Genomic DNA, 26948 nt, shown 5'->3' with positions numbered 1-26948 from the left:
ATTCATATTGGAGCAGTTGGAGAGTCAGAACATCTCAGAGCTGAGGGGAGGGCAGGGGAGGGAACGTAAGGACCAGAAGGTGGTTTGGTAAAACTCAAGGAGAAGGGATCTTAAAAACACAGAACAGGGAATGTCAGAGCTGGCAGGGAGTTTAGAACACACAATTTAATATGCTGGAACTGGGAAGGAACTTGGAACATAGAATGTTCGAGTTGGGAGAACCTTAGAACAGAGAACAGAGAATGTGAGACCCAGGAAGGACATTAGAACATAGAAATTCAGAGCTGGAAGGAATCTTAGAACACATAACATTAGAATTACAGGGTGGAGCTTTGGGCATGGAGTGTCAGCACTGAGAGGGACCTTCAAAAATAGAATGTGAAAGCTGAGAGGGACCTTGAAACATGGCATGCCTGGACAAGAAAGGACTTAGAACCATAATGCAGAGCTAGAAGGGACCTTAGAGGATGGAGCACAGAATGCCATACCTAATAGGGACCCTAGAATGCAGCAGCACAGTACAAGCGGGAAAGAAGGCTGTACTTAGAGTTGAGGACCTGAGTTCAAATTCAGCCTCTAGAACTAACTAGCTATGTAACCCCAAGCAAATCAGTTAACCTCTTGGTGTCACAACTTCTTCCTCTGTAAAATGGGCATAAGAATAGCACCTACACCCCAGGATTGCTATGGAGATCAAAGGAAATCATGTTTGTAACACATTTTGCAAACCTAAAAGTGTTGCTGTTGTAACTACTATTGTCTCAGAGCACAGAAGGTTAGAACTAGGAAGGGCCTGACAGATCCTTTAGTCAGACGAGTTCATTTTACGGAAGGAAAAACTGAGGCTCAAAGAAAGGAAATGACTTGTCCAAGGTCAAACAGGGAATTAGTGGCATGGCCAGGACCAGAACTCAGGGCTAGTCCAAAGCTCTTTCCAACACCCTCCACTGTAAGTGCTTTTTGTTGTTCAGTCATTTTTCAGTTGTGTCTGACTCTTTGTGACTCCATTTGGGGTTTTCTTGGCAAAGACACTGGAGTGGTTTGCCATTTCCTCCTCCAGATGAGGAAACTGAGGCAAACAGGATGAAGTGATTTGCCCAGGGTCACTAGCAGATGCCAAGCACCAACAAGACTTGCACTCAGAATCACTGGGCCCGTAAGGGGGACAGACTTGTCCATGCTCTCTCCCAGCTCCCTTGCGGTGAGCAGCACACCTTTGCAGGCTGGCTTGGGTAAGGCAGGGAGGATGACCTTGGAGCAGAGCCACACTCACCAGCCTCCTCAGGGCTCCAACTCAGACCTCAGCAGCACAGAGCTCTAACCAGCTGCTTCATCCCATTGGACTCAATTAACACTTATTAAGGACCTCCCATGGGGAAGAGATGCACAGAGAAGCATCTCTGCTTGCTGCAGTTGTGTGTAGCGTGTGTGTATCAAATGCCACACACCCACATCCTTCTTTAACCAAACAGGAATTTTTTCAGGAAACCACAAATGCAAATTTGTTGTGTGACCTTGGGCAAGTCCCTTTCCCTCTCTGGGCCTCAATTTCCTCCTTTTAAAAATGAGGACTTTGTACTGTAGGGCAGTATGGTATAGTGAATAGACTTCAGATTTTCAATCAGAAGATCCAGGCTCAAATCCCGATTCTGCTACTTCCTCACTGTGTAAGGCGATTCCTTAGCTCTCTTGGCCTCAGTTTCCCCCTCAGTCAAATGAGGGACATGGCTGAATTATCTTGAAGTTCCCTTTGCTAATCTCTGAGTCACTAAACTTTGGGACCTTTCAGGTCCCTTCTGTGAACGTGCATACTGCACAGTACCAGGCACATGTCGGGGAGATCAATATTCCCAATGCAGTGACTGTGGAAAGGACCTTTGAGACTGTCTAGTACAAACCTTTCATTTTATAGAACAGGAAGCTGAGGTCCAGACAAGAGAAGGAACTGACCCAGAATGATAAATTCTCAGCCAGAAAGGATCTCAAAGCTCATTTATTCCACGCCCCTCATTTTACAGGGGAGGAAACCACAGGCCAAGAGAGGACAAATAGCTTGCTTGAGGTCACATCCAAGTAGTAAATAGCAGAACTGGGATTTGGACCCAGAAGCTCTGACTCAGTCCTCTACTTCTTCTCTTGTACCATAGTGCCTCACTCTGAGTATGGCATTTATCTAGAGGAGTTATCCAAGGTACTAGGAAAGCAATACTCAAATGATTGTTATCGATTGAACTTGGGGATTTCCTCAAGGGTAGGGAAGGTCAGAGTTCTCCCTTCTCACTGGACTGTCCAGGCAAAGGGGGAAGGAAGAATCAGAGTTCTGGTTTTCAGAAACGTTCTCTGAGCACCCATCCACTGGGCCATCTGCTGTGGGCAGATAGCTATTACTAGTGAAAGGACCTGGCTAAGCAGATGCTTCCCTTTAATTCACAGATTTCATATCCCCCAAGCATAAGTGAGTCACTGAAATTTCCCCTATTCTCTGCCAAAAACATGAGGTAGTACACTCTGTGGGACACCATGGGGCTGAGTCTTCTCTGGGTCAATATTTAGAGTCTCCACCCTGGGTCTAGGGCACCTCAATAACTTGAACAAGAATTCCTACTGTGATATCCCCAATGAGATGTCCCGCAGACTTTGCCTAGTGGGTTCTAGAGAGAAGGAGCCCACCACCTCCTGGGGTACCCCATTCCACTTTGGTTGGGATAGCTTTCATCAGTGGGAAGTTTTTCCTGACATCAGCCCCAAATCTGCTTCTGCATCTCGCACATTTACTCCTATTCTTCTCTCTAGGCTCCAAAGTGAGCCAGTTGCCTCTTCCATATGTAAGTCCTTCAAATATTTGTAGATCTCTCTTATGCCCCCCACCCCCACCCCTAGCCTTATCCTAGCTAAACAGGACAGTCCTTTCAACTCGTTCTCATGTAGCATGATCTCAAGGTCCTTTACCACCCCAGTTGTCCTCCTACAGACTCTTCAGCTTACTATTGTTCTTTCTAAAATATAATATCTAGAACTGAGCACAATACCCTAGGTGACACCTGACCACTGTGGAGCACAGTGTCACCGCTTCAGTCTTGGACACTTGTAAGCCACTTTAAATGGAACTCTATGATCACATTAGCCATTATTGACTGCCATGTCACGCAATTCAGTCATTGATCTTTCAGTCCCCCGAAGCCCCCAGGACTGTTGTTTAACTATGCCTTGCCCATCTTGTACTTGCAGAGTTGATTTTTTGAATCCATCTATGACTTTATATCTCTCCCTATGAAATTTCACCAATTCGATTTAGTCCAACACTCTAGCCTGCCAAGACCTTTTTGTATAACCATGATAACCATGCCCTCCAGTCTTGTGTCATCTACAAATTCAATAAGAAGGCCATCTGGGCCTTTGCCCAAATCATTGATAAAAATGTTCAATGGAACAGGGTCAAGCATAGGTCCCGGCAGTGTTCCAGTAGGGATGTCCTTCCAAGGTGACATCAAAACATCAATCACTGCTCTTTGGTTTTAGTCATTCAGTCAAACCCACCTAAAGATACAGTAGTTAAATGTACCTAACTGTCTAGCCTACAGGGATAGCAGAGGAGACCTTGTTAAATAAATGCTTTACTGAAATCTCAATGTACCACAACAAGAAGATTCCCCTGATCTCCCATTCTACTTACACTGTTATAGCAGGATTATCCCACTAACCTTTTAATTGATCTCTGCCTCGTCTCTCCGATCCATCCTGTATTCAGCTTGCCGAGGTGATTTTCTTCAGAGATCTGACCATGTCCCTCTTCGTTCCTCAAAAAACCCCAGTGACTCCCTATTACTTCCAGGGCAAAATATGAAATTCCCTTCTTGGGCATTTAAAGCCCTTTTGTAACCCTTCCTACCTTGCTGGTATTCTTCTGCAGCGCTCCTTGCATTTCTTCTCCCCTCCAGCTCCCCAGGGATATGTGCTGGTCCTCACACGATATGACCTTCAGGGACTCCCTCCCTGCCTTTGCTGGCTCTCCTCCATCCCTGGGGTTTTCCTTCCTCACACCTGCCTCTCACTTTTCCTGGCTTCCCTTAAGTCTCTGCTCAAACACCACCTTTGGCAGGGCAAGAGGCGGCTTTTCTGGTCTCCCTCCCACCTCTGCTCTGAGGTTGCCTGCTCTGTGTGTAACTTCTACAGAGTTCTTTACATGTTGTCTCCTCCATGAAACTGTGAGCTGCTTGAAGGCAGGGCTGAATTTTTGCCTTTCTTTGTATGGTGTCTGGCACAAGTGGTGGTGGTTTAGTCATTTCAGTCATGTCTCACTCTTTCATGACCTTGTTTGGGTTTTGGGGGCTAAAATGTTTTTAAATGCATAAAACAAAATACATGGGGTTACCAATATCAAAATACTTATCAAGGTTTAAAAAACCCAATATGTAGTTGTTTACTGGATAAATTACTGACCCATACTTACCAGGTGTACCCTTACATTCACATACATTCAGTCACCAGAAACATTCACACACAATTTCACACATGTTCACTACACCTATGTACTATCATTCATATACACAAATACACATCCATACATGTATTTACATGCCTATCCTGACACAGACACATCATACATATACACAAACATATATATTAGTACTCATTAACAGACATGTATAGAGACACATATACACAAAACCCATACACGCACATGTGTCATACATGCACAGACTACACACATACATACACACATACACACATACACACATACATACACACACTGCAGTCAGGCATCCTGGCCCTCATCTTGTTAGGACCAGAAAGATGAAACACCACCTTGGTGCAGCAGGGCTGGTTGCTGTGGGAACCAGGATTCTGAAGATCAGAAAGTGGAACAATCTGAATTCTCCCTCTGAATATCATATTAGCAACAGAGAGCTCTGTGCTCAGAATCCTGAGTTCATTTTGCCTTCGGGAGGTCATCTGGTCAATCCAGGATTCTACTTGGGCTGGCAATTAGACTTGCAATGGCTTTTTCTCAGGTCGATGAAGGGCCCCCCCGCCCCGGCTGTCTATATGAGAGGGTTCTGTGTGTGTGTTTGTATGTGTATGCATTAATGTGTGTTAAGTGGTGCTGTTTCTTGATGGTGTGTGTGAAGTCTTGGGAGGACTATGTGGGCGTGTGCGTTAATGTGAGTCAGTGGTATGTGGGAAGAATCGTTGGGGGAGGTTGAGTTGAAGTCTTGGAGGGGGTGCCCTGTGTGTATGTGCATGAATGTGCCTAAATGTTAACAAAAGTGGCGGGTGGGCAGGGGGAGGGGGAGGTATCACAGTCCTTAGCTGTGAGTTATTCTCTCTTTTTGCTTCCGCAAACCCAAGCTCATAGCCCGCCCAGCCAGGGACCAAATCATCTTTCTCTCTGCTTCCCGTGGTCTTCCAAGTATCCAAGCCAGGCAGGGTGAAGGGTGTGACTGGGCACTCTTAGAACCGTTGACAAAGATTTAGAGTCAGAAGAGACCTGAAGAAATTACAGTTATTACAAAAGAATTACAGATCAGGAAACTGAGGCACAGAGAGGACATAGAGCCACAGATCTAGAGTTGGAAGAAACTGTAATGTGAAGATCACGTGCCCTTTGGCAGTCTGGTGAAGCCTTATGGAGCCTTTCTCAGGAAAAATAATGTTTTTAAAGGCTTAAAACAAAATACACAGGATTACCAATATTGAAATCATTTTTAAAAAAGAAACAAATTCACAGACCCAGGTTAAGAATGCCTGCCCCCAGGCCATCAGGTGCAAACCTTTCATTTATAGATGAGAAACCCAAGGCACAAAGAGGCTATGAGATTCTAGGATTATCAAGTGAGATAATATTTGTAAAGGGCTCAGCACAGCGCTGGGAACAACTAGGTGCCTGATAAATGCTTGCTCTCTTCCCCTTCTTAGGATCATCGATTTAGAGCTGGAAAGGACCGGAGAAGCAATTGGATAAAACTCCCTCATTTTATAGGCGAGGAAATAGAGGCATGGAGATGTTTAGGGATTTGCCCAAGGGCAGCAGTTTTAAGTATCTAAAGCAAGATATGAAGGCATTTTATTGACTCACAGTCCAGTATCCCATCTGCTCTGCCAGTCAGAGGCCAGCTAGCCTGATGTGACCCTGAGCAAGAATCTCTCTCCAAAATATGACTGGTCAGGGGTCATCCAGCCTTCTCTTGAAGATCCCTGATGAGGCCAACCCCCACCCCTGTCCAAGGCAGCCCACTCCACTTTCAGAAAACAGGAATTATTAGCATGTTTTCCCTTATATGGAGCCTTCATCTGCCTATGTGCTATCCCCCAACTGGTTCTGGTTCTGCCCTCTGGGGTATACTGGAACAAAGTATCATGGTGCTAACTCACATTGAGTTTGCAGTCCACTAAGATTCCCAGATCTTTTTCACTGGCAGGCCTGCCTTGCCGTAGCTTTCCTATCTTGTACTTAACAGCGGATCTTTTTTAAGTCACATAAGACTTTGCATTCATCCCTATTCGGTTTGATTTTATTTAATTTAGTCCAACACTCTAGCCCACCCAGACCTTTTGGGAGCTAGGCTGTTATTCAGAGCATTAGGTAAGTAAGATTCCCAACTTTGTGTAATCTGCAAATTCTATAAACTTTCCATCTTTGTCTTGATCCAAGTCGTAGACATAAAAAATTAAATAGCACAAGGCCAAGAAGAGAGCCCTGAAGCACTCCCCTGCAGACTGCCTCCCAGGCTGACACTCTTTTGGGTCCAGCCAAGTGTGGTATTATGGAAAGAACCATTTCTCTGGGGACAGAGGATCAGAGTTCAAATCTCATCTTAGATACTTATTAGCTGCGTGACCTTAGGAAAGTCACATAACCACTCTTTGCCTCAGTTTCCTCCTTTGAAAAATGAGAGGGTTAGACTTGATAACCTCTAAATCCCCTTCCTATTCAAAGTCTATGGTCGCATGATCCTATGCCATTTCTGGGTCACATTATCCTTGTCTGTAAAAGGAGGAGATTGGACTAGACATAGCCCAAGGTCTCTTTCAGCTCTAGAGTCTGTGAAGTGGGTCTGACACGCCCAAACTGGAAGGTGTCTGGCCATTTATTTCCATTGCAAACCCAAGAACAGCATGGGTGACCCTGTGCAATGGCTCCATCCCTACCCCATGCTTTTATATCAGGAAGCCTCACCACTTCTTCACTGTGTGCATGTGTGTGTGTGTGTGTGTGTGTGTGTGTGTCTGTGTGTGTCTGTGTGTGTGTGTGTAGACCTCCCTGATACAAGCCCCCAGAGGGCTTCCCTTCACACACTTACGGTTCTTCATTTTCCTTGGAGCACGAAGAATGCAATTCTTGTGAGTGAGGGGCTTATGTAAGAGGCCCTTCTGTATTTTCTATGCCTTTGTCTCTGAACTACTGGTCGGGATAAAGCTAATACAGTTCTTAATCTGCATCAAGGATGCAGATAATTGAGCTCCTTCCAGTTTTCTCTGAAACGCTCCATTTTGTTGTTCCTGGTGACTCAATAGCCTTCTATTACGTTCATGTACCATAATTTGCTTTTTTTTTCACTTACCTTTCTTGGCTTCTGTATTTGTTTTCAGGCCAGACCACTCTGACCTCTCCTACCTTATCTGAAAAACTGGACAATGTCCGAAGCATGGGAAACTTGACATCAGATATTGGTGAGAGCCTGGGCGAGTGGCGCAGGGGGGAGGGCCACGGGGCTGACCTCACAAATAGGTGAAGTAGGCGACTGCCTTTGGGGTGACTGCAGGAGCACTGAGAAGGTTCCCTGCCCTCAGATGGTTCCCTCCACCAATCTGTCCCTGTGTCTGAAGAGCCACCATTAGAGATCTAATGAATGCTTGGAATCTGAGCCTTCTATCAAAGTGCTCTCTATGTGAAGTAGGACATCAGGAAGGGGCTGAAGACAAGCTTTGCCTAGTCACCAATGCTGCAGGGTAGACAGGGGTTGGAGGTGTGGGGAAAGCTGCTTCTTAGCCAGAAAACAAAGATAGAGAAGTGGGGAGACCCACGCCTGGCAGGAGATCGTCGTCTCAGATAAGCCTGTATCCTGCCCCTCCCCAGGGCTCCCCACTAGAGATGTGGCCATTTATGGCTGGTTTAGTGGTTGCTGGAGGGGCAGAAGAGCCCCATCTCTAGGTGACATTTTAGTTCAGGAGGCAGGAAATGATGTGGGTGGGAGATTATGCATCTTTTCACCCACCCCTTCAGGGGTGGCTTGAGGGCCAAGGGGAGTTCCTTAACCAGCTCATCTGGGGTGGGGCTTATACATGACGGTCTAGGGGGCATCCCAAGTGCCACTCTATGAGGGCATCTTTGGAGAGGAAGACATTGGTCTCATCCCTTCAAGTCCCAGTATCAGACCCACCAATCCTATCCGTTCCCCCTTCAACAGACCCCTCCTAGCTCAATGTCTCCCATTTCACATGTCAGCTGTTTACAAATTTTCTACAGAATCACAAAATGTCAAAACTGAAAACATGTCCATGTGACCAACCCTTCTATTTTACATATGGGGAAACTGAGTCACCGACTTAGGAAAAGTGACTTGCTCAAGTTATGTAACTGGTCCAAGAATCCCAGAATCTCAGAATTGGAAGGGACCTCTGAGGATAGCTAGGTTAACCTGCACCTGAGCAGAGAGGTGCACTCTCTGGCATACCTGACACGTGGTTATCTAGCCTTCGCTCAATGAAATCCCATTGATGGAGAACCCACCAACTACTGTGGCATGGATGACATGTTCCACTTTTGGACCATTCTAATTGTTGGAAAAGGTTTTCTTATACGGTGCCAAGATCTGTCCCTTTGTGACTTCTACCCATTGCCCAATAGTCAATAAACATTTATTGAGTGCCCAACCCTCTGCTAAGCACAGGGGGTACAAATAGGAAAAAGAAAGATAGTCTTTGCCCTCAGGGGGATCACAATCTAAGGTGGAGGGGAAGACATCAAACAAAAAATACACATGGTGCCCTCTGAGGCTAAGCAGGACAAGTCAGATCCCTCCACCATACGCCATTTTTTCAAACACTTTAAAAAAGTGATCATGTTCCCCTAAATCTTCTCTTTTCCAGGCTAAGCATTCCCAGTTCCTTCAACCAATTCTCCAATGGCCTGGTCTCAAGGCTTCCCCCCATCTTGGGTCAGATCTGAATGTGCCTGTTTGTCAATACCCTTCCCAAGTTGTGGTATTTAGAACTAAACACACTGTCCTTCCAGATTTAGTCTGAGTAGGGGGGAGTCCAGCAGGACCATTACATCATGCTGTCCGGAGATAGTTATGCCTCCTAAGGCAGCACTAGCTTTTTTTGGCTTTGGTATTTTCAGCTTGCAATCCACTCAAACCCTCAGATCTTTTTCAGATAACTTTTAAAGTTTTTTCTTAATTTATTTTTTTTAATGAACAAAAATTTGTTTTTTCTCCTTCCTCCACTGATAAAAAGAGAAAAACAAAAACTTAGGAACAAATATGCAAAATAGATTCCCTTATTGTCCATGCCCAAAAAATACATGACTCATTGCATCCTGAGTCCCTCACCTCTCTACCAGGAGGTGGAGAGCATGCTTCAACCTCAGTCCTGGGGGTGGTCATTGTGTTGAGAAGAGTTTAGATGACTTGATGTCAAGCCCTCCTGGATTTATGCCTTTGTAGGATCATAAGACCATTTAGAGCTGAAAGTGACCTTCAGGGTTATCAAAATCAACCGCATCAGTTTACAAATGAGGAAAATGAGGCCAAGACAGGTGAAGTCCCAAGTCACACGGGTAGCGACAGGACTGGAAATTGAACCTAGGTGCTTGGATTCCAAATCCAGCATTCCTAGCACTGTATGCAGACCAGTGACTTGGTTGTGAGGTCATGCTGCCCTTTAGATTCCAAACCATGAGAGGGTCCTGAGCCTTGACACTCTCCCTATCCCCCACCCACTAAGGCCCTGTTCTTAGATCAATCACAACACTCAAACGCCTCATGTGCTGCTCCTTCCAGGAAAGAAGCCTGTCCGTCTGGTGAATAGGACTGGCCTTTGCAGTGGGACGGTGCAGGTCAAGATGTCAGGGTCCTGGCAGCCTGTCTGTGAGGACTTCTGGAGCAACGAGGCCAGCCTCGCTGTCTGCAGGGAGCTGAATTGTGTGGGGATGGAGACAATGGTGTCTACTGCGACTCCAGCCCCAGAGAGACCAGAGCACCTCCCTGTGGGGAACAGGACTGTGGTCCTCAATGACACATGGGACTCCCCTCTGCCTCTGCGCTGTGACCAGGGAGATTGGGAAAGCTGCCAGGTACAGCCCTCTGTGTGCACCAGCGGGAGGTCAACCAAGGTCAACTGTTCAGGTGAGAAGAGGACCCTCCCTCAGCACCACCATCCTGACTGGGCACATCGCCCCGGAGACAGAAGAGCTTCTGGGGCTCCCATCCCATAACCCACACTTTTGCCCAGGCTCCCTCTGTACCAAACCTTGGGAATCAGGGCTCTACTCAGGAGGGGCTCAACAAGGGGTGGGAAGGGGAAAAGAAGGGAGGGGGAGGGGAGAGAAGGGAGTGGGGGTTAGGGGAGGGGAGGGAAGGGGAGGGGAATTCAAAAAAGAAGAGAGAGTGGGAGATGCACTTCATCCACCAGAACTCCTCACAGATGGGAATTATCTCTAGTAAGTAAATAATCAAGTGTTCTCTCTCATGAGCTCTTTTCCTTCTTCTCCTCCTTCCCTCCCCTCCCCGTATGCCTTCCTTTCCATCCCCTACGTCTCCCTCGGTCTCCCTCCTATTCCAGAAGTCCACACCGCCGTGCGGCTGGTGGATGGAGGTGATCCTTGTGCAGGTCGGGTAGAGCTGAAGGACGAAGGCTCTTGGGGGACTGTATGTGACGATGCCTGGGACCTGAACGATGCTAATGTTGTATGCAGGCAGCTGGGCTGTGGTCAGGCTGTCGAGGCCCTGGAGGGCTCATACTTCCAGAAGGGCGAAGGGCCCATCCACCTGGATGAGGTGAACTGCTCTGGGAGCGAGCTCTCCCTGTGGGAGTGTCCTGCCCAGAGAAACCACGACTGCGGTCACAAGGAGGATGCCAGCGTGATTTGCTCAGGTCTGTCCTTTTGCCCATCTGTCTCTCTGCTGTACCCTCAGGTCCCTGTGATGCTATGATGCTATAATCTTCATCTATTGTTACATTCAAATTCATCTCAACTCAACAAACAGGGGCTACTAGGTACAAGACACTGTGCTAAGCTTTGGGGATACAAAGAGAGAAAGGAAGCAGGGCTGCCCTCGAGAAGCTTACATTCTATAGTAACAGTCACATGTACACATGGACGTTCACGCAGAATAAATCCAAGATGATTTGGTGGGGAGAGAAGCGCCAGCATCAGGGCCATCAGCTGAGATCTCTGTAGCGAGGTCACTGGGGGCAGAACAGTAACACCTAAGGGCTTTTGATTCCTTGGCCAGAGTCCTCCTTCTGCTGACGCAGACAGGAAGCCCCCAGTGACCTAACAGATGGCCTCGGAGTGTTGCGCTTCATGTGCTGAGGAACCACTCACAACTCTGCTGGCCCTCAGGGGACGGAACGGCCTGGGTCTGTGGTCCAGTGTTTCTTTCGCTGGAGTGCCCCAAGCATCCCCTTGTACCCCGGCTTCATTTCATCTCCTCCCAGTGTCAAAGGCATTGACAGCAGCTGTAGGATCACGGCCGCTGCTGCCACCATCACCGCTCAGCTATCCCTTAGTAGCAGTGGGAATGGGCTGGAAGGAGGGGGACAGCCCAGCTACCCCTTCCATGGGACTGCTCCTACAGTTCTGGCTCCTCAGATCAATACCTCCCAGCCCCGATGTCTCCTCATTCCCTCTGTAACACACTCCATGCCTCCGCCATATTCTCCCAGCCCTTCTTTATCTGTCCTAGTTTGGTTGACACTAATGTTCTTTTTGGTCTCTCTGCCAGGCTCTTGGACTTTCAATACGTCACTGATTCCCAAGACCTCCTCAAGACCTCAGTTACTCACAACAGGTGAGTTTTCCAAGAAGGGAGGTCCAATCTCCCAGGGCTGACTGGAAATGGAGGGGAGGCATGCATCCTCTCTCAGGGACACTCTGGGTACTTCATGGCTACCTAAGGGTAGCTGGTTGATTCCAAACCCCTGATGCATCTGCCAATTCCTAGCTCAGCGCCTTCCACTAGAATTCTCACCGATATGTATTCATTTAATTTATCTCCAATTATGCAAAGGGATCCCAGGTGGGAGATAGTGAGCAGTTAATTTTGTACTCATCACAGAACAGAATGGATTTAGGTTAGATGAGCTGAGTAATATTCTGCCTACAAAAGTGATAATACTCTCCTGGAACAGAGCACCATGAGATGAGAGGGAATCTTGTGAAGATTTTAAAGATGAAGACAATGGGACAGTCACATCCCTCAAGGTCTCTCAGCAGAGGCTTATTGAAAATGTTATACAGGGGTAGCTAGGTGGCACAATGGATAGAACACTGGCCCTGGAGTCAGGAGGACCTGAGTTCAAATCCAGCCTCAGACACTCACTAGCAATGTGACCCTGGGCAAGTCACTTAACCCTGATTGCCTCCTTAAAAAAAAAAAAAAGTTATATAGAAGATTCCTACTCAGCTATGGTTTAGATTAGATGCAGCATGGCAGAGTGAAGAGAGTGCTGGAATTGAAAACCCTACCTCAGATACTGGCTGTGGGACCCTAGATGAGTCATTTAACCTATCCAAACCTGTTTCCTCACCTGTAAATGTGAGGATTAGAATTAATGATTTCTAAGGTTCCTTCTAGTCCTAAATCCAAGATCCCATAACCTCTCTAGTTCTGACATCACATGCTTATATCATCCCCATTTTATAGATGGAGAAACCAAGGCAGAAGGCAGTACAGGACTTGCCCAGGCCAGGGTTATAGGATTGATTAGTAACTTAGAGTCAGGACTCAAATCCAGATCTTCAGACCACAACATCGAGCCTTTGATTCAAATCAACAAGCATTTGGTAAATGCCTACTATGTGCTGTTGCCCACTTTCTTCTACAGTGACCAAGTCTCCAGACTTGGAAGCTTCCTCCAGACCTCCCCTGGAGGAGGAGGTACTTTCCATGGGGAGCTTACAATAGGGTAGAAATCAGATGCATGTCTTCAATAACATTCAACAAGCATCGATAAAGTGCTTACTATGTGCCAGGCGCTAAAGAGAGAAAAACAAAACTAAGAACACTCCTGACCCCCAGAAACCCCTAACCGGAGGAGGGAGTGAGCTTTAGCTAGGAGGTTCCAGGAAGCCTTCATGGAGGAGGTGGCTCCGGGATGGAGCCTTGAAGGCAAATAAGGACTCTGGACCGGGGACACAGGGCGGCCCATTTCAGCCGGCGGTCAGCGTTCCAGCCCTAAGGCCTGATCTCTTCATGTTCTTTTCTTCACTCACATGGGGCCTCTCATCTCCAGCATCCTTTGTGCCAATTGGAAAGCAAAAGAAGGAGTCTTGGGAGCAGCTCCCCCTTATCTTCTGCATCATCCTAGGAGTTCTCCTCCTGGCGTCGCTCATCACTCTGACTTTCATCTTTCTGAAGGCTAAAGGAAAGTATGGTAAGTGTCCTGGACACTTACAATCCCTAGGAGTGTGCTCTCCCAGGATGGGTATGAGATTAGCCTGCTTACCCCCTGAGAGCACTGGGGCAAATTGGGTAAACTGAGGCCCTGAGAGGCAAAAGTGACTTTCCCAAAGTCACAAAGCTAGTAGGGGATAGATCTTCAGCCCAGAAGCCAGGCCTTCAGACTCCTAACCCCAAACTCTTTCCACTACTTATGTGCCTCCCCACCCTCAGCCCTCCCAACCACGGAAAATCATAATCAGCGGACATCCACGGCCACCTTCGGAGGCAGCAATAGCTACCAGGAGGTCTCTGTCATCGTCCCCAAAGAGGAAGGTAGAATTCCATCCCACTTGATGTTGGGGGGCTGTAGGCAGATGATAGCATGGAGCTTGGGGATGGGGCAGGCAGTGCTCATCCCCGAGGAAGGGTCAGCATTTCCCCGGGCTCTTGAGCCAGAATGGCAGTCCCATCTGGAGCCGGGAGCTGGAAAACAGTGTAGAGTATCCATCTCATGGCATGAAGGAGCAATCTTTTCTTCCCAGAGCAAATAATTACTGTGCTGATGGACTAGGGCATTTGTGGCATCGTCACCACTCAAAATAGACCAGCCAATCAGCTCCCTACCAACTCCCGATCCTCCTGGCTCCCACTCCCTACTCCCTTTTCCCTCTTTTGCTTTCTTCATGGTACGATGGAAAGGGCTTGGGTTCAAATCCTGCCTCTGCGTTACGTGTGAGACCTGGGGCAAGTTGTTTGGCCTTTCAGGGCTGACTTAGAAGTCAGGTGACTTCCAAGGTGCCTTCCTGCTCTTGGTTTACGATTCCCTGACCCCTCTTTGGCGTGCCTTCACCCTTTCTTCTTAGAGGGTTCAGAGCTAGCCCACCCCCCTCATTTCACAGCTGGGGAAGCCACAGCCCATAGAGGATCGGTGGCCTTCCCCAGGTTACACAGAGAGTAAGAATAGAGGTTGGGTTTGACCCTTTGTCCGTTGAGCTCAAATTCAGCACCTTCCCACCACGTCACCAGGTCCTTGCCACTAACCAATGACCCGCAGGCTTCTTGGGGGCTCCCATTTCCATTTTGTCTTGGTCTCCCCAGTGCCCAGCGCAGTGCCAGGCTCACAGTAGACGTTTGATCAATGCACACTGGATGGTGTTGAATCTAACGGTCTTTCTGAAGCAGTTGCCCATCCCCCTTCCCCCTCTTTCTGTTGTTTTCTTCCCAGCACCCAAGCCCTCCCAGCAGGTGAAAGCCCCGCCCTCGAAGGACCCCGTCTCGGACTCTGACTCTGACTATGAATTCTACGATTTCCACACCCAGCCCCCAGTGCCCCTCTCCACCTTCTATAGTGAGTGCCTCCCTGCCTGACTCCTTGGCCTGGGGAGCTTCAGATGAATCAAAGGGGCACCAGGCTGGAAGATGGGCCTCCTGGGTTCCACTGTTGAGTTTTAGCACTGCCTCCTGGGGAGACCTAGATACTCTCTGCCTCATTTATTCCTTCTGTGAAATGGGAGAAAGTTTTCTTGTTTCTTTTTTTCACAGAGGAGAAGGAATAGGTTCACAGGTGCTAAATGCTTTGAGGTCCTGGGACAAATCTGGATAGGTCCTTGTCAGGGACATCCTCCCGCTCTCGGGACTGCCCCTTCTTCCTGGTGATGTCAGCATCTCTGTCCCAGCCCTCCTCTGCCCCTCCCCCTCCTCCTTCGGAGCCTCAGCCCACTGTACAGAGACTCAAGGTGGGTGGGGGGAAGGATAGCTCCCCCAGAGCCCAGGCTCTCTCTGCCACTCCTACCTGCCTCGGCCATTGCCCCTTCTACCTGGTCTCCCCAAACGCTCCCCCCTGCACTACTTGTGGGCCCTGAGGTTGAGGCAAAGTCATAAATAGGACATCGGGGTTTAAGGCAGGCGTCCAAGCAAGGTTCCTGATCACTTGTGGAGGAGCGATCCCCAAGGGGGCATCTGAGAGCGGCCACACTTGGACTCACAGTACTGGGGGGCCGATTCCTTTCACCCACAACCTGGAGCCGTCTTTGAGGCGACTCCCTCTTTTTGTCTATGAGGAAACTGAGGTTCTGGGGATGGAAAATGACTTACCTTAGGTCCTAAGTACCGGTCCTCTGACTCCAGGGGTGGCATCTTTCTCTCTCTACCACCTTCCCAGAGGGGCACAGGGTGGCACCTCATAAGATGAGACATCTAGAGCTGGAAGAGATCTCGGAGGCGATTGAACCCCTCATTTGACGGATGAGGAAAACGAGGCCAGGGAAGGGAAGTGACTCGTCCAAGATCACTCAGGGAGGAAATGGCAGCCCCGAGATTCGAACTCAGGGCTCAGACTCTAGATCCGGTTCTCTGTCCCACCTTCCCTCCAGCCACACTTCACTCAGGACTGCCCCGGCTGTCTGTGGAGCCCCCCACATCTGCTTTTCACAGACCGAGCCTAATCCGAAGCTCTGATGTGAGCAGAGGGTTTGAAGGCCTTCCAAAGCCATCACAGACACCGTCCTACTTGTGTTTAGTCACCTTGTGAAGCAGATCCTTCAGAGAGGGTGGCAAAGGTGACCAAGGCACAGACCGGGAGCTCTCTCTGTCACCTCTGTAGTCTTAGCCTCCAGATGAGGAGCCCAGGGCTCACAGGAGGAGGTGACTTGCCAGGTTTCAGAGGGAGGGAGGATTCAAACCCGGGTCTCCCCCTCCAACTCCAAGTGTGTTCTGCAGCATCTCTGGGGCTCATCCCCTGCCCCACCCCCACTAGCCTTGGCCTCAGAGCCCTGAGACCCCTCCGCCCTCCACTGCTGCCCCAGGGCAGGGCTGCTGGGACCCCATGTCATCCCCTTCATGAACTCTGCTTTCAGACTCCCAGAAGCACCGAGTGACTGAGGACATGGCCCAGCAGAGCAGGTTCAGGATGCCCCCACTGCAGGAGGGTGAGGAAGGAAGCTTCCAACGTGGTGTACGGGACGGGGAAGGAACGCTAGGGCCCCCTTGGAGGCTCAGCTTACCCTGAGATGCTCCAGCGGCAGCTTCTCTCACCAACCCACTACGTGAGCAGGAGCCAGCTAGAGTAGTGGAAAGGGCCTTGGGTTTGGAGCCGAAAGGCCTGGGTTCAAATCTCAGCCGTGCCACTTTTAACCTTATAACCTTGTACAAATTGCTTTGCCTTTCTGGGCCTCAGAAACAGGTGGAGTGGCTCCTTCACAGGTTGGTTTTTTAAAGTGTTCTGTAAGCCTTAAAGCACTATATAGGTGGGAGTTATTATTGGTCTCCTCTCTGGGCCTCAGTTTCCCCAAATGTTAATGGGGGGATAGATTAGTTGATCTCCAAGGTTCCTTCTTGCTCTAAGTCCTGTGGACCTGACAACGGTCTGTTTACCTCTTCATTTTTAGATTAACCTAGATAGAGTCTTCTTGCTAAAATTCTTGTGGACTGACTTGAGTTACTACAGGTCATCTTTTCCTGTTCTCAGAGAAGTTCTCCTCCCCCTCCATTCTAACCCCCCAGATGTTGACTTCGCATTACAGATGCCCCAGTCCCAGCTCCTCAGAGCTGCCCGAGGCACAGCAGCGAGTCCAGCACCTCTTCGGGGGAAGGTTACTGCAACAGTCCCACCAGCAAGCTGCCTCAGTCCAACTTCCGAGGCTTTTCTTCGGAGAGGAACATTCTGGAGCCGCCTCCCAACCTGGAGCTGGCGGGGTCCCGGGCCACTCTGCCTGGTGAGCTTAGCCAAGGGAGAAGCCCCGTCCTGTCAAATTTCGGTGAAGGTTTTGGGGACGGGTCTATGGGTGCAGAATGTCACATACGGTATCACTGTATCAATTGCTTTTTCTTAGCTGTTTTTCCTTGTGGAGGGATGGGAAAGGGAATGTATCTGAAATGACTGGTACACGCACGAGAAGGCTTTACTTTTCAAATATCTGGTTAGAAGAAGCATGGAATTGGCGCATCCTGGGAATCACGAGCCCTAGAATTCTAGAGCTGGAGGGAACCTGCAGAATGATCCTCTCCCCCCAACCTAGAATGCAAAGTGTGGGTTTCAGAGCCAGAGTTCTAATGCTACCTCTGACGCTCACTGGCCCGGGCAGCCTGGGTCATCACTTCCCCATGTGTGACTCCGGTTTCCTCCTTCGTAACATGGAGAGTAGTTCCAGGAGGCAGCTGAGGTCCCTTCTAGCTATATCAGTTCACATCCGGGTCTGTGAGACATCCCTGACAAGTCATGAAGGCCTAAGTTCAAATCTGGCCTCAGATACTTCCTGGCTGTGTGACCCTGGGTAAGTCACTATTAGGCTAGCTAGCATTTATTTAGTGCTTTAAGGTTGACAAAGCGCTTTACAGATGCTAACTGAGAGGTAGGTGCTATTATTATCTCCATTTTACAGATGTGGAAACTGAGGCAGATAGAAGTTAGGTGACTTGCCCAGATCCATACAGCTAGTAAGTAGGCTGGATTTGAACTCAGGTCTTCTGGCCTCAAAGTCTAGCTCTCTATCCATTGCACTACCTAGCTGACTTTTGGTAGTTTAACTTAACTTCCATATACCTTAGTTTTCTCATCTATGAAATGGGCATAATAAAAGTACTCCTCTCCCATGGTTATTGTGAGGATGAAATGAGATATATGTAAAGTGCTTTGCAAACCCAAAAGTGACATTTAAATATGAGTTATCGTAGGTTTGCACTCTGAGGAATTTACCACCTCTTGTGGCAGCCTCTTTCCATGCCCCAGCCAGACCCTCCTGGAGCATTGGGTTCCCTTCAGACTCCACATGTCACACCATCACCTGGAGTCCAAGCTGGAAGGGACTTGAAAGGCCACCTAGTGCAACCAAAACCCTCCAAAGGTCAAGGTTCTTGCCAGGTCAAGGTCATAGAGAGATAAGAAGTGGCCAAGCCAACATATGGTCCCTGAGCTTCAGGTTACAAGGCCAGTGACCGTCCAAGGCCACCCTGTGCCCTCTGAAACCCACCACCCCTTCTGTGACTGCTATAACATTCCTTTTGCTTGGCTTGGAGGGTAGAACTCAAGTCCATTGGGTACACAGTTCCTACTGTGAAGCAAATGTTGGCGCTCGCCTTCCCCTCCCCCTAACTCCTCCCCTAGATGGTTAGCTTGCTTGGCTACCTGGGGAAGGAAAAGAAAATATGGAAGTGTGAGTTATCAGGCACTTCTCTGGTTCTCACTTTCCCATCTGTAAAATGGGGATGGGGGAGTAGACCAGCTAATCTTTGTGGCCTTTTCCACCTCTAAATTCTAGACATCCCAGAAAAAAGGTTTTTTTTTGGGGATTAACTTGAAGCCCTTCTGTTGCAGGTCATCTTTTTGGGAAAATGGCTCACCTTCCCCTCTAGTCTAACCTCACAAACTTTCCCCTTTGGGTTATAGATGTACGTCTCCTGGCTTCTCAGAACTGCCCGAGGCACAACAGCGAATCCAGCACCTCTTCTGGGGAAGATTACTGCAACAGTCCCACCAGCAAGCTGCCTCAGTCCAACTTCCAAGGCTTTTCTTCAGAGAGGAACATTCTGGAGCCACCTCCCAACCTGGAGCTGGCTGGGTCCCGGGCCACTCTTCTTGGTAAGCTCATCCAGGGGGAGAGCCCTTATTCCAGCAAATCTGGGTGGAGGGTGTCTGGGGAGAGAAGGAGAGGGCTGTGGTTCTAGAATGTTGCATACCTGACATAGTCAGTGTACTAGTTAGTTTTGCTGAACTGTTTTTTTTTGGGGGGGGTTGTTGCAAGGGAAGACTCACACAGTGAATAGGAGGGAACACATAGCTCTCATATGAGAGACATTGATTTAAAAAACAAAAGAGAGGCATCAATAAAGTTTTAATTTTTTAAAAATCTGGTTGGACCACGATTCCAAAGGGCTCATGATGAAACATGCTATCCACCTCCAGATTGGGAGCTGATGGCCTCAGATGGCAGATTAAAACAGATGTTCTTCTTTCTTTTTTTCTTTCTTCCTTCCTTCCTTCCTTCGTTCCTTCCTTCCTTCCTTCCTTCCTTCCTTCCTTCCTTTCTTTCTTTCTTTCTTTCTTTCTTTCTTTCTTTCTTTCTTTCTTTCTTTCTTTCTTCCTTCCTTCCTTCCTTCCTTCCTTCCTTCCTTCCTTTCTTTCAACATGATCAATGCAGTAATTTATTTTGTTTGATTATACATATTTGGAATGGCTTTGTTTTTCTTGCCTTCTCAATAGGTAGGGGAGGAGAGGAGGGAGAGGGGGAGGAAGAGAATTTGGAACTGAAAATAAAAGAAAATTAAATTAAAAATAAATAAAACTATTCCCGCTTATGCCCAAAACAATCTTATTGGGAGGAACCATGAACCTGGGCTGTCCTGGGAATCATAAAACTATAAATTTGTAGAGCTAAAAGGGTCCTGTGACTGCAATGAGTCCAGCCCCTAACTGAAGGAAGGAGCAAGAGGTCTGGATTTTAATCCTGCTCTAACCCCTGGCAGTCTGTGGTAGCTAGATGAAGTCCCTTCCCCACATGGGACATTAGTTTCTTCCTCTGAAATATGAGACTTGTTCCGAAGTGACATACGAAGTTCCCTCTAGTATGACCAGTACATATTTGTATCCCTGCAACAATGAGAATGACCAGGATGGTGCAGACATCTAATAATAATAATAATAATAATACCTAGCATTTAGATAGTGCTTTAAGATTTGCAAAGAGCCTTATAAATATTATTTCATTTGATAATGAGATATCCTGGCAGGTAGTTACTGTAATTATTCTATTAATCCCATTTTACAGATGAGGAAACTGAAGCAGACAGAGTTGCCTAGGTAGAAAGTATCTGAGACAGGATTTGAACTTAAGTCTTCCAGACTCCAGATGTAGCACTCTAGCCACTGTACCACCTAATTGGTGATAACCAGTTGAAAGACCTGGGGGAAGGGGGGAGATTAGTCTGAAGAAGAAAAGTCTTGGGGGAAGGATAGGACAGTGGTCTTCACAAAAGTCAGTATGATACAGTGGGTAGAGCATTGGCTTTGGAGTCTGGAAGACATGAGTTCAAATCCTGACTCTTCTACTTATGATCTGTGAGACCCTGACCAAGTCATTTTACTTCCTCTAAACACCAGTTTCATCATCTGTAAAATGAGGTTAGACTAAACGACATGTAAGGACCCTTCTAGCTATGGATTCATGATCTTATAAGTTAATGCACCTCTCTGAGACTCAGTTTCTCCATCTGGAAAATGAGGGGGTTGGACCAATTGGCTCTGAGGTCTGTTCCAGATCTAAACTACGATTCTATGGTCCTAAGCATTTAAAAACCCATCACATGAAAGAGAGATTAGGCTTATTCTCCTTGGCTCCAGAGGTAAAAACTAGGAACAATCTTTTCCAAATCGCAGAGATGGAGTTTTATGCTTAATATAAGGAAAGATTTCCCACTAGTGAGAAATGTCCCAAAGTAGAATCAGTGGGCTGCCTTGTGAGGGTCTAGGTTCCTTATCCCTGGAGGTCTGCATTCAGAGACTGAACCACCACTTCCAAAGGTCCTTGTTAAGCGCTAGTGGGACAAAAAGATCTCGGAGATCCCTGCCAACCGGGCTTCGGGATTCTGGCATAATGTTAGGAAGTGATTTCTGAGCCCGAATGTGCCTCTGCCACTCTCCCCCAGTGATTCTAATTTTGCCCCCTGAGGCCAAGCAGAATCAGATGGCCCTACGACCAGGTCCCGTTGAGAAAGAGGTCTTCCCTTGTTCCCGGTTCCCTTGCAGGAAGCCACTCTAGAATCGTTTCAGCAGGACCAGCGGCTGAGGACAGCTCCAGCACCTCCTCTGGGGAGTGCTACGAGAATTTTGGCTCATCTCAGGAGCCTCCCACCCTGCCTTTTGTGTGTCCAGGTAATAGAGGGGAAAGAAGAAAGTGAAATATTCACGGAGTGAATGGGGAGCAGGCAGGCAGGGCCGGTCAGGATGTTTGGTTTGGGTGGATGAACCCAACGCAGAGAGAGGGATGTGTTTGTATGTGTATTTGAGGCAGGGAGTCTTATTAATAATAATAACAACAATAACAGCATTTATATAGTGCTCTAAGGTTTGCAGAGCATATGTTATCTCATTTGACCCTCACAACAACCCTGGGAGGTAGGTGCACTTATTATCATCATTTTATAGATGGATAAACTGAGGTCGAGAAAGGTTAAGTGACTTGCCCAAGGTCACATAGCTAGTAAAGGCTGAGCAGGATTTGAATTCAGGTCTATCCTGGCTCCAAATCCAGCACTCCAGGCTCTGGGCCTACCTAGCATGTCCTTGTGGTCCTTTCATTTCTCTCACCAAGAGGTGTGGAGACAAGAGCCTTTGCCTTGGAGTTGATTCTCTGGTCCTGATTTTACCATTTGGGACTCCATCTTAGAGGGGCAAGGCTGGCTTGATGGGCTAGACAGTGCAGTAGAAATCTGAAGCTGGAGGACTGGATTTTAAATCCCAGCTCTGCTGCTTACTTACCTTTGTGACTGTTGACAAGTACCATAACTTCTCTGGGCCTCAGTTTCCTCATTTGTAAAATGAGAAGATTGGATTTAGTCTCTAAGATCACTTCTCCTTTTAGGGGCTCAGTTTCTTTCTCTGTAAAATGAAGGAGTTAGACTCCATGGACCTCTAAGGTCCTTCCCAGTTCCAGATCTGTGATCTTGTTCTGGGTTTGGGGCACAAAGTCGAGCCTTCCCAATGTCCTTGTCAGTGGCTGTGTGCCTGAGGGGGGAAGGGCTGGAGTTATTCCTTGAGCTCTGGAATTCACAATATTAATCATCTTGTCCCAGAGAGAATTCACCAGGGGAAGAGAAATATGTACTGAGCAGAGGATGGTTGGGGATTGGAGATAAGGACCACAGGGGCTTGTATTTTGAGGGTCTCATCTAACATATTGGAGCTCTGGGAGCCAGAGGAAGCAAGGGTCTCATGGTATGAAGTGTGTTTGTCACATACATATTCTGGATTGGGCAGAGCCACCTACCACAGCAGTCACGGGCAGTCATGAAGATGATTCATCTAGTGAAGATTATGATGACATCGGAGCTTCGTAGAGCAAGACCCAGAGAGAGAGAAGGAAGGATACCTGTGGATTCCTGCACCGCCGACCTCCCATTCCTGCCTTCCTGCCTTCCCTCCTAGATCATCCAAAGCCACAAACCATACAGATTCAGATCTGGGAATCTACCACTTTGGAAAGAAAATATCCCATTCCCTACCCTGAGCTAAACAGTGTCCACCCTGCAGTTCCTGAGCCTCAAACCAATTAACATCAGCTAATATGTCTTGACCCTTGTCCCCTGATGAATCTACCAACCTGTGCCTGTGCCTCTGGGTGGCGGGAGGAGAATCCCAGGTCTGGAAGGAACCTCAGGCCCCATCTGCTCACAGACTTCACCAAAAATCCTTTCTGCAACATTGCCAACAAATGGTCATGTAGCCTCCACTTGACAGTCTCCAGTGGGGGGAAACCTGCTACCTCCTGGGATGGCTCATTCCACTTTTGGACAGCTCAACTTGCTATGAAGCTCCTCCAGACATCAAGCCTCAATCTGGCCCTCTGAACCCCTACCCCCACCCTTCCATCACCATTGCTCCTCATTCCATCCTCTGGAGCCAAGCAGAACAATCCTTCCACCATGTGACATTGAAGGGAGTTTTCATGTACTCTGTGTCTTCTTTTGTCAAATGTAAATACCCCAAGTTCCTTCAGTTAGTTCTCACAGGGCCCTCTTGCCCTTCTAACCCCCTCCCCTCGTGCTGGTGAACTGTCAACATCCCCCTCATTGACTAGGGAGGTCCTCATTCTCAGGCTGGTTGCCTTCAAGTTGTCCCCATATGACAAGATCTTGATTTTGAAAAAGAGGACCTGGGGTTGGATCCCGGCTCTGTTACTATCTATAGGCCCTTGGACAAGTCACTTCTCTCTGAGCCTCAGTCTTCTCATTGAAAAAGGAGACTGAACTAGATGATCTAGAATATCCCTTTGAGCTTGAAATCCTATAATGCATTATCGCTAAGATGTTGACTGTTGCCCTCTGCCCAAGGCTTCCCAAGCCCTCCCTATAATAATAATACCTGCTAAGCACAGCAGAAGCCACAGCATGAGCCAGACCTATGGAATTTCCTCAGGACACCATCCCTGGGAATCCCAGGAGGCACCAATGGCTTCCAGTGGAGACCTTGTCTTGTATCTGGAGAGAGACTGCTTCCCCACAGCACGCTGTCAGTTCCCCAGAAGCAGGGGCCATGTGCTTGGGCCAGAGGATATATTCAAGTGGATGCCAATGGAGGAAGGCTGAGACAGGAACTCACAATTCCTTCCCATCCTTCTCCAGATGAGATTTGCAGAGGTCAGTTTTATTTTCCCGTTGGTAAAAAAAAAAAAAAAAAAAAAGAATGTAGCTTACAGAGAAATTGCCATTGTCCATAGTTTTCCCTCAATCCTGGAGTGAGTCCCAGAGAAGCAGGAGAAGAGACTTTGGTTCGCTCATTCCTGACTACACTGAGAATAAATGAGCTTTCTAAGCAAAAAATGGAGTGTGAAGTCAATGTGAGCATTTAAGATCAAGAAGCTCTGCAATTGTAATGGGGTCAGCAGCTGATGGATTGATGATCACTTTGTAAGTCTCTACTATGTGCAAGAAGCACTGTGCCAAGCACTGGGGACAAAGACAAGAGTGAACCTTTGCCTGTCCTCAGAGAGCTTATATTCTATCACACAAGTGTGTGTATGTGTGTATACAGACAGGCACACATACAAATACACACACACACACACACATATATGTTATATGTATGTGAACCACTCATTTGAGATGGAGGACAATGACGACTGCTAGGGATAGAGAAAGGCCTCCCATAGACATTGTCATCTTGTCATTGGAGTTAAGTCTGGAAGTAAACAAGGGTTTTTAAGATGCAGAAGTGAGTCAGTCAACAGGCATTTATTAAGGGCTTGATATGTGCAAAGCACCAGGGGTGCAACAGAAGACAAAAAAAACCCCACTCCTACGTGCAGAATCCTCACCCTTAAGGGGCTTACACTCTAATTGGGGGGACAATATGGAAATATCTGGTTATATACAAGCTCCACACAGAATATGTAAGGGTAAACGTAAAGGGGCTGGGGGCAAGGCAGAAACAGCCTCCTACAGAAGGTAGGATTTGAGATGAGTCTTGAAGGATGGCAGGGAATATAAGAAGTAGAGATGAAGAAGAGGGCATGCCAGGCAGGGGAGACTACCAGTGCAAAGGCACAGAGATGGGAAATCTAGTCCTTTTTTTGGAAATACAGTCTTGTATTCAAGCAACAGACTGGACCAGAGTATGTGAAGGGAACTAAAGTGTAATGAGATGGAGAAATGAGATTCCACACTGCTCATGCTCCCCTTAATGCTGCTAAACAGACATGTGGAGATTTCAACAACTGAATTCAACAAATATTCTTGAAGTGCCTACTACGCACAAAGCACTATGCCAGGGCAAATGATGGCTGTTGCCTGGAGTGGGCTTTGACCTCGTTTGGGGAAAAGTGACCCTGATTCCTAGGGCTCTATTCCAAGGGCCCATTCTGGAAAGGTCAGACTATTAGGGGTGACATTAGTGGGGGCTTTTCTCTTTCATGCTGGGAGTTCGTGATTCAGTCCAGTAAATACTGAGTAAGCATGGTCTGTGGATCAGACGTCCCTTGAAGGCTTTCTCCAGAGCTTTGTCATAACATGAAGGTGACTCTGGGCTCTCAAGGGATGGTCCATCAGAACATCAGCTCCAGCCAGCCCTTCCAAATTAGCAAGGCTTTGAGTCCAAGGAGGGTGGAGAGACTCAGTGTCTTATCACAGGATCTGCCCAGCTCAGTTCAGAAAGGCTAATCACCAGGTTTGCTGGGGGTGGGGTGGAGTGGGGATGGAGGGTGATGGGTTCTCCAGCCACAGAAGCTCCAGAGAACTGAAACTCAGAGGTGGTGAAGAGAGGGACCACATCAGCGGCATCATAAAGTATTGTAATTGTCCACAAGGCTCTGTGCTTTCTAATTTCACTGGCAAAGTTCACTTATTTTTTTTAAAACCCACCTTCCCTCTGGGGGACAAGGAGTCTCAGGAACCCTTCTGCACCAGCCTGCAGCTAGGCAGATGTCCCAGACTGCTCCAAGCCCCCACCTCAGCGCATGGTCTGCCAAAGTGAACACAACGACCTTGATTTTCCTCTTCCCCCTTCCCCAGGAAGGAGATAACTTTGCTTCAGTCTGGGTCTGGAGGGGAGAAAGATCTTCCTTGGGATCCATGGCTGCTCATAGAGAAGCATCCATTCAAAGGCCTCCATCATCATCAGTCCGAGCAAACCAAACATAGAGAGCTTCCTCATTCATTCAGCTTTTATCAAGTGACTACATGGCAGGTACTGTGCCAAGCTCAGGTAACGCCAGGCCAGAATGTTAACAGTCTCATTCCTCAATGAATTTGCATTCCACAGGAAGAAAGAAGTACACAAATAAATGTGCAAAATGTACAGGAAGTAATTTCCAGGGTGAGAGCTGGCAGACATGGGAGGATCAGGAAAGGACTCCTGTGGTCCGTAATGGACTTTAGTGTCTACAATGTGGCTAGCACTGAGGTAGATACAAGAGGAGACACAAAGCTGTTTAATACATCGGACAGGAGCCCTGCCCTTAGGGAGCTTATAGTCTAATCTCCTGAGCTACAGTCCCATGTCTGGCTCCCTGGACCTGGACAAAAAGACATCTCAAAGGGCAGCTAGGTGGCACAGTGGATAGACCACTGGCCCTAAAGTCAGGAGGACCTGAGTTCAAATCTGGTCTCAGACCAAACACTTGACACTTACTAGCTGTGAGACCTTGGGCAAGTCACTTAACCCCAATTGCCAAAAAAAAAAAAGACATCTCAAACTCAACATTACCAGAACAGAACTCATCATTTCTTCCTCCCCCCCGCCTAATACTTCCTTCTTTGGAATTCTCTCTCTCTCTCCCCTCTCACCTTCACCTCTCCTCTTAGATTCCCTGGGTTCCTTCAAGACTCGGGTCAAATCCTACCTTTTGCAAGACCCCCCCCCCCCCCCCCCCCGACTCCAGCTACTTCCCTCTGAGAGGGCAGCTCCTCTGTATCTAACTTGTCTATACCCATTTTTGACATGTTGCCTGCCTCATTAGAATGTAAGCCCTGTGAGGGCAGGGACTATTTGTGCTTTTCTTTATATTTCCAGCAGCTGTGCCTGGCCCAAGGCAAATACTTAACAAGAGCTTGTTGCCTAAGTCAAGTCGCATGTTAACACTCTGTTGTTCTATATTCTATATCCAAAGGTACTTCTTAGCCCTGACATTCCAT

The 26948-nt window shown here is 47.8% G+C and overlaps 1 protein-coding gene across 8 annotated transcripts in view; it reads left to right on the top strand.

Annotated features, from left to right (window-relative positions):
• Positions 1–24008, top strand: part of CD6 (CD6 molecule) — a 45215-nt gene extending 21207 nt beyond the window's left edge. The window contains exons 2-14 of one of the 8 annotated variants that reach the window (XM_027858834.1): positions 7591–7671; positions 10005–10349; positions 10786–11097; positions 11952–12017; positions 13462–13602; positions 13842–13943; positions 14836–14958; positions 16466–16537; positions 16619–16632; positions 17147–17323; positions 18994–19185; positions 21349–21474; positions 22579–24008. In XM_027858834.1, the coding sequence (XP_027714635.1) occupies positions 7591–7671; positions 10005–10349; positions 10786–11097; positions 11952–12017; positions 13462–13602; positions 13842–13943; positions 14836–14958; positions 16466–16537; positions 16619–16632; positions 17147–17323; positions 18994–19185; positions 21349–21474; positions 22579–22746 (1919 nt within the window). In that variant the 3' untranslated portion in view covers positions 22747–24008. Of the gene's footprint in view, positions 1–7590; positions 7672–10004; positions 10350–10785; positions 11098–11951; positions 12018–13461; positions 13603–13841; positions 13944–14835; positions 14959–16465; positions 16538–16618; positions 16633–17131; positions 17324–18993; positions 19186–21348; positions 21475–22578 lie in introns of all 8 variants that reach the window. The other 7 variants (XM_027858827.1, XM_027858829.1, XM_027858830.1 and 4 more) reach the window with 7 other exon arrangements.
• Positions 24009–26948: the final 2940 nt, after the last annotated feature.

Source organism: Vombatus ursinus, unplaced genomic scaffold (assembly GCF_900497805.2).
Source record: "Vombatus ursinus unplaced genomic scaffold, bare-nosed wombat genome assembly UNPS02013931.1, whole genome shotgun sequence".
NCBI lineage: Eukaryota > Metazoa > Chordata > Mammalia > Diprotodontia > Vombatidae > Vombatus > Vombatus ursinus.
Note: the sequence above shows the minus strand (reverse complement) of the source record. Positions and strands in the feature narration are given on the sequence as shown.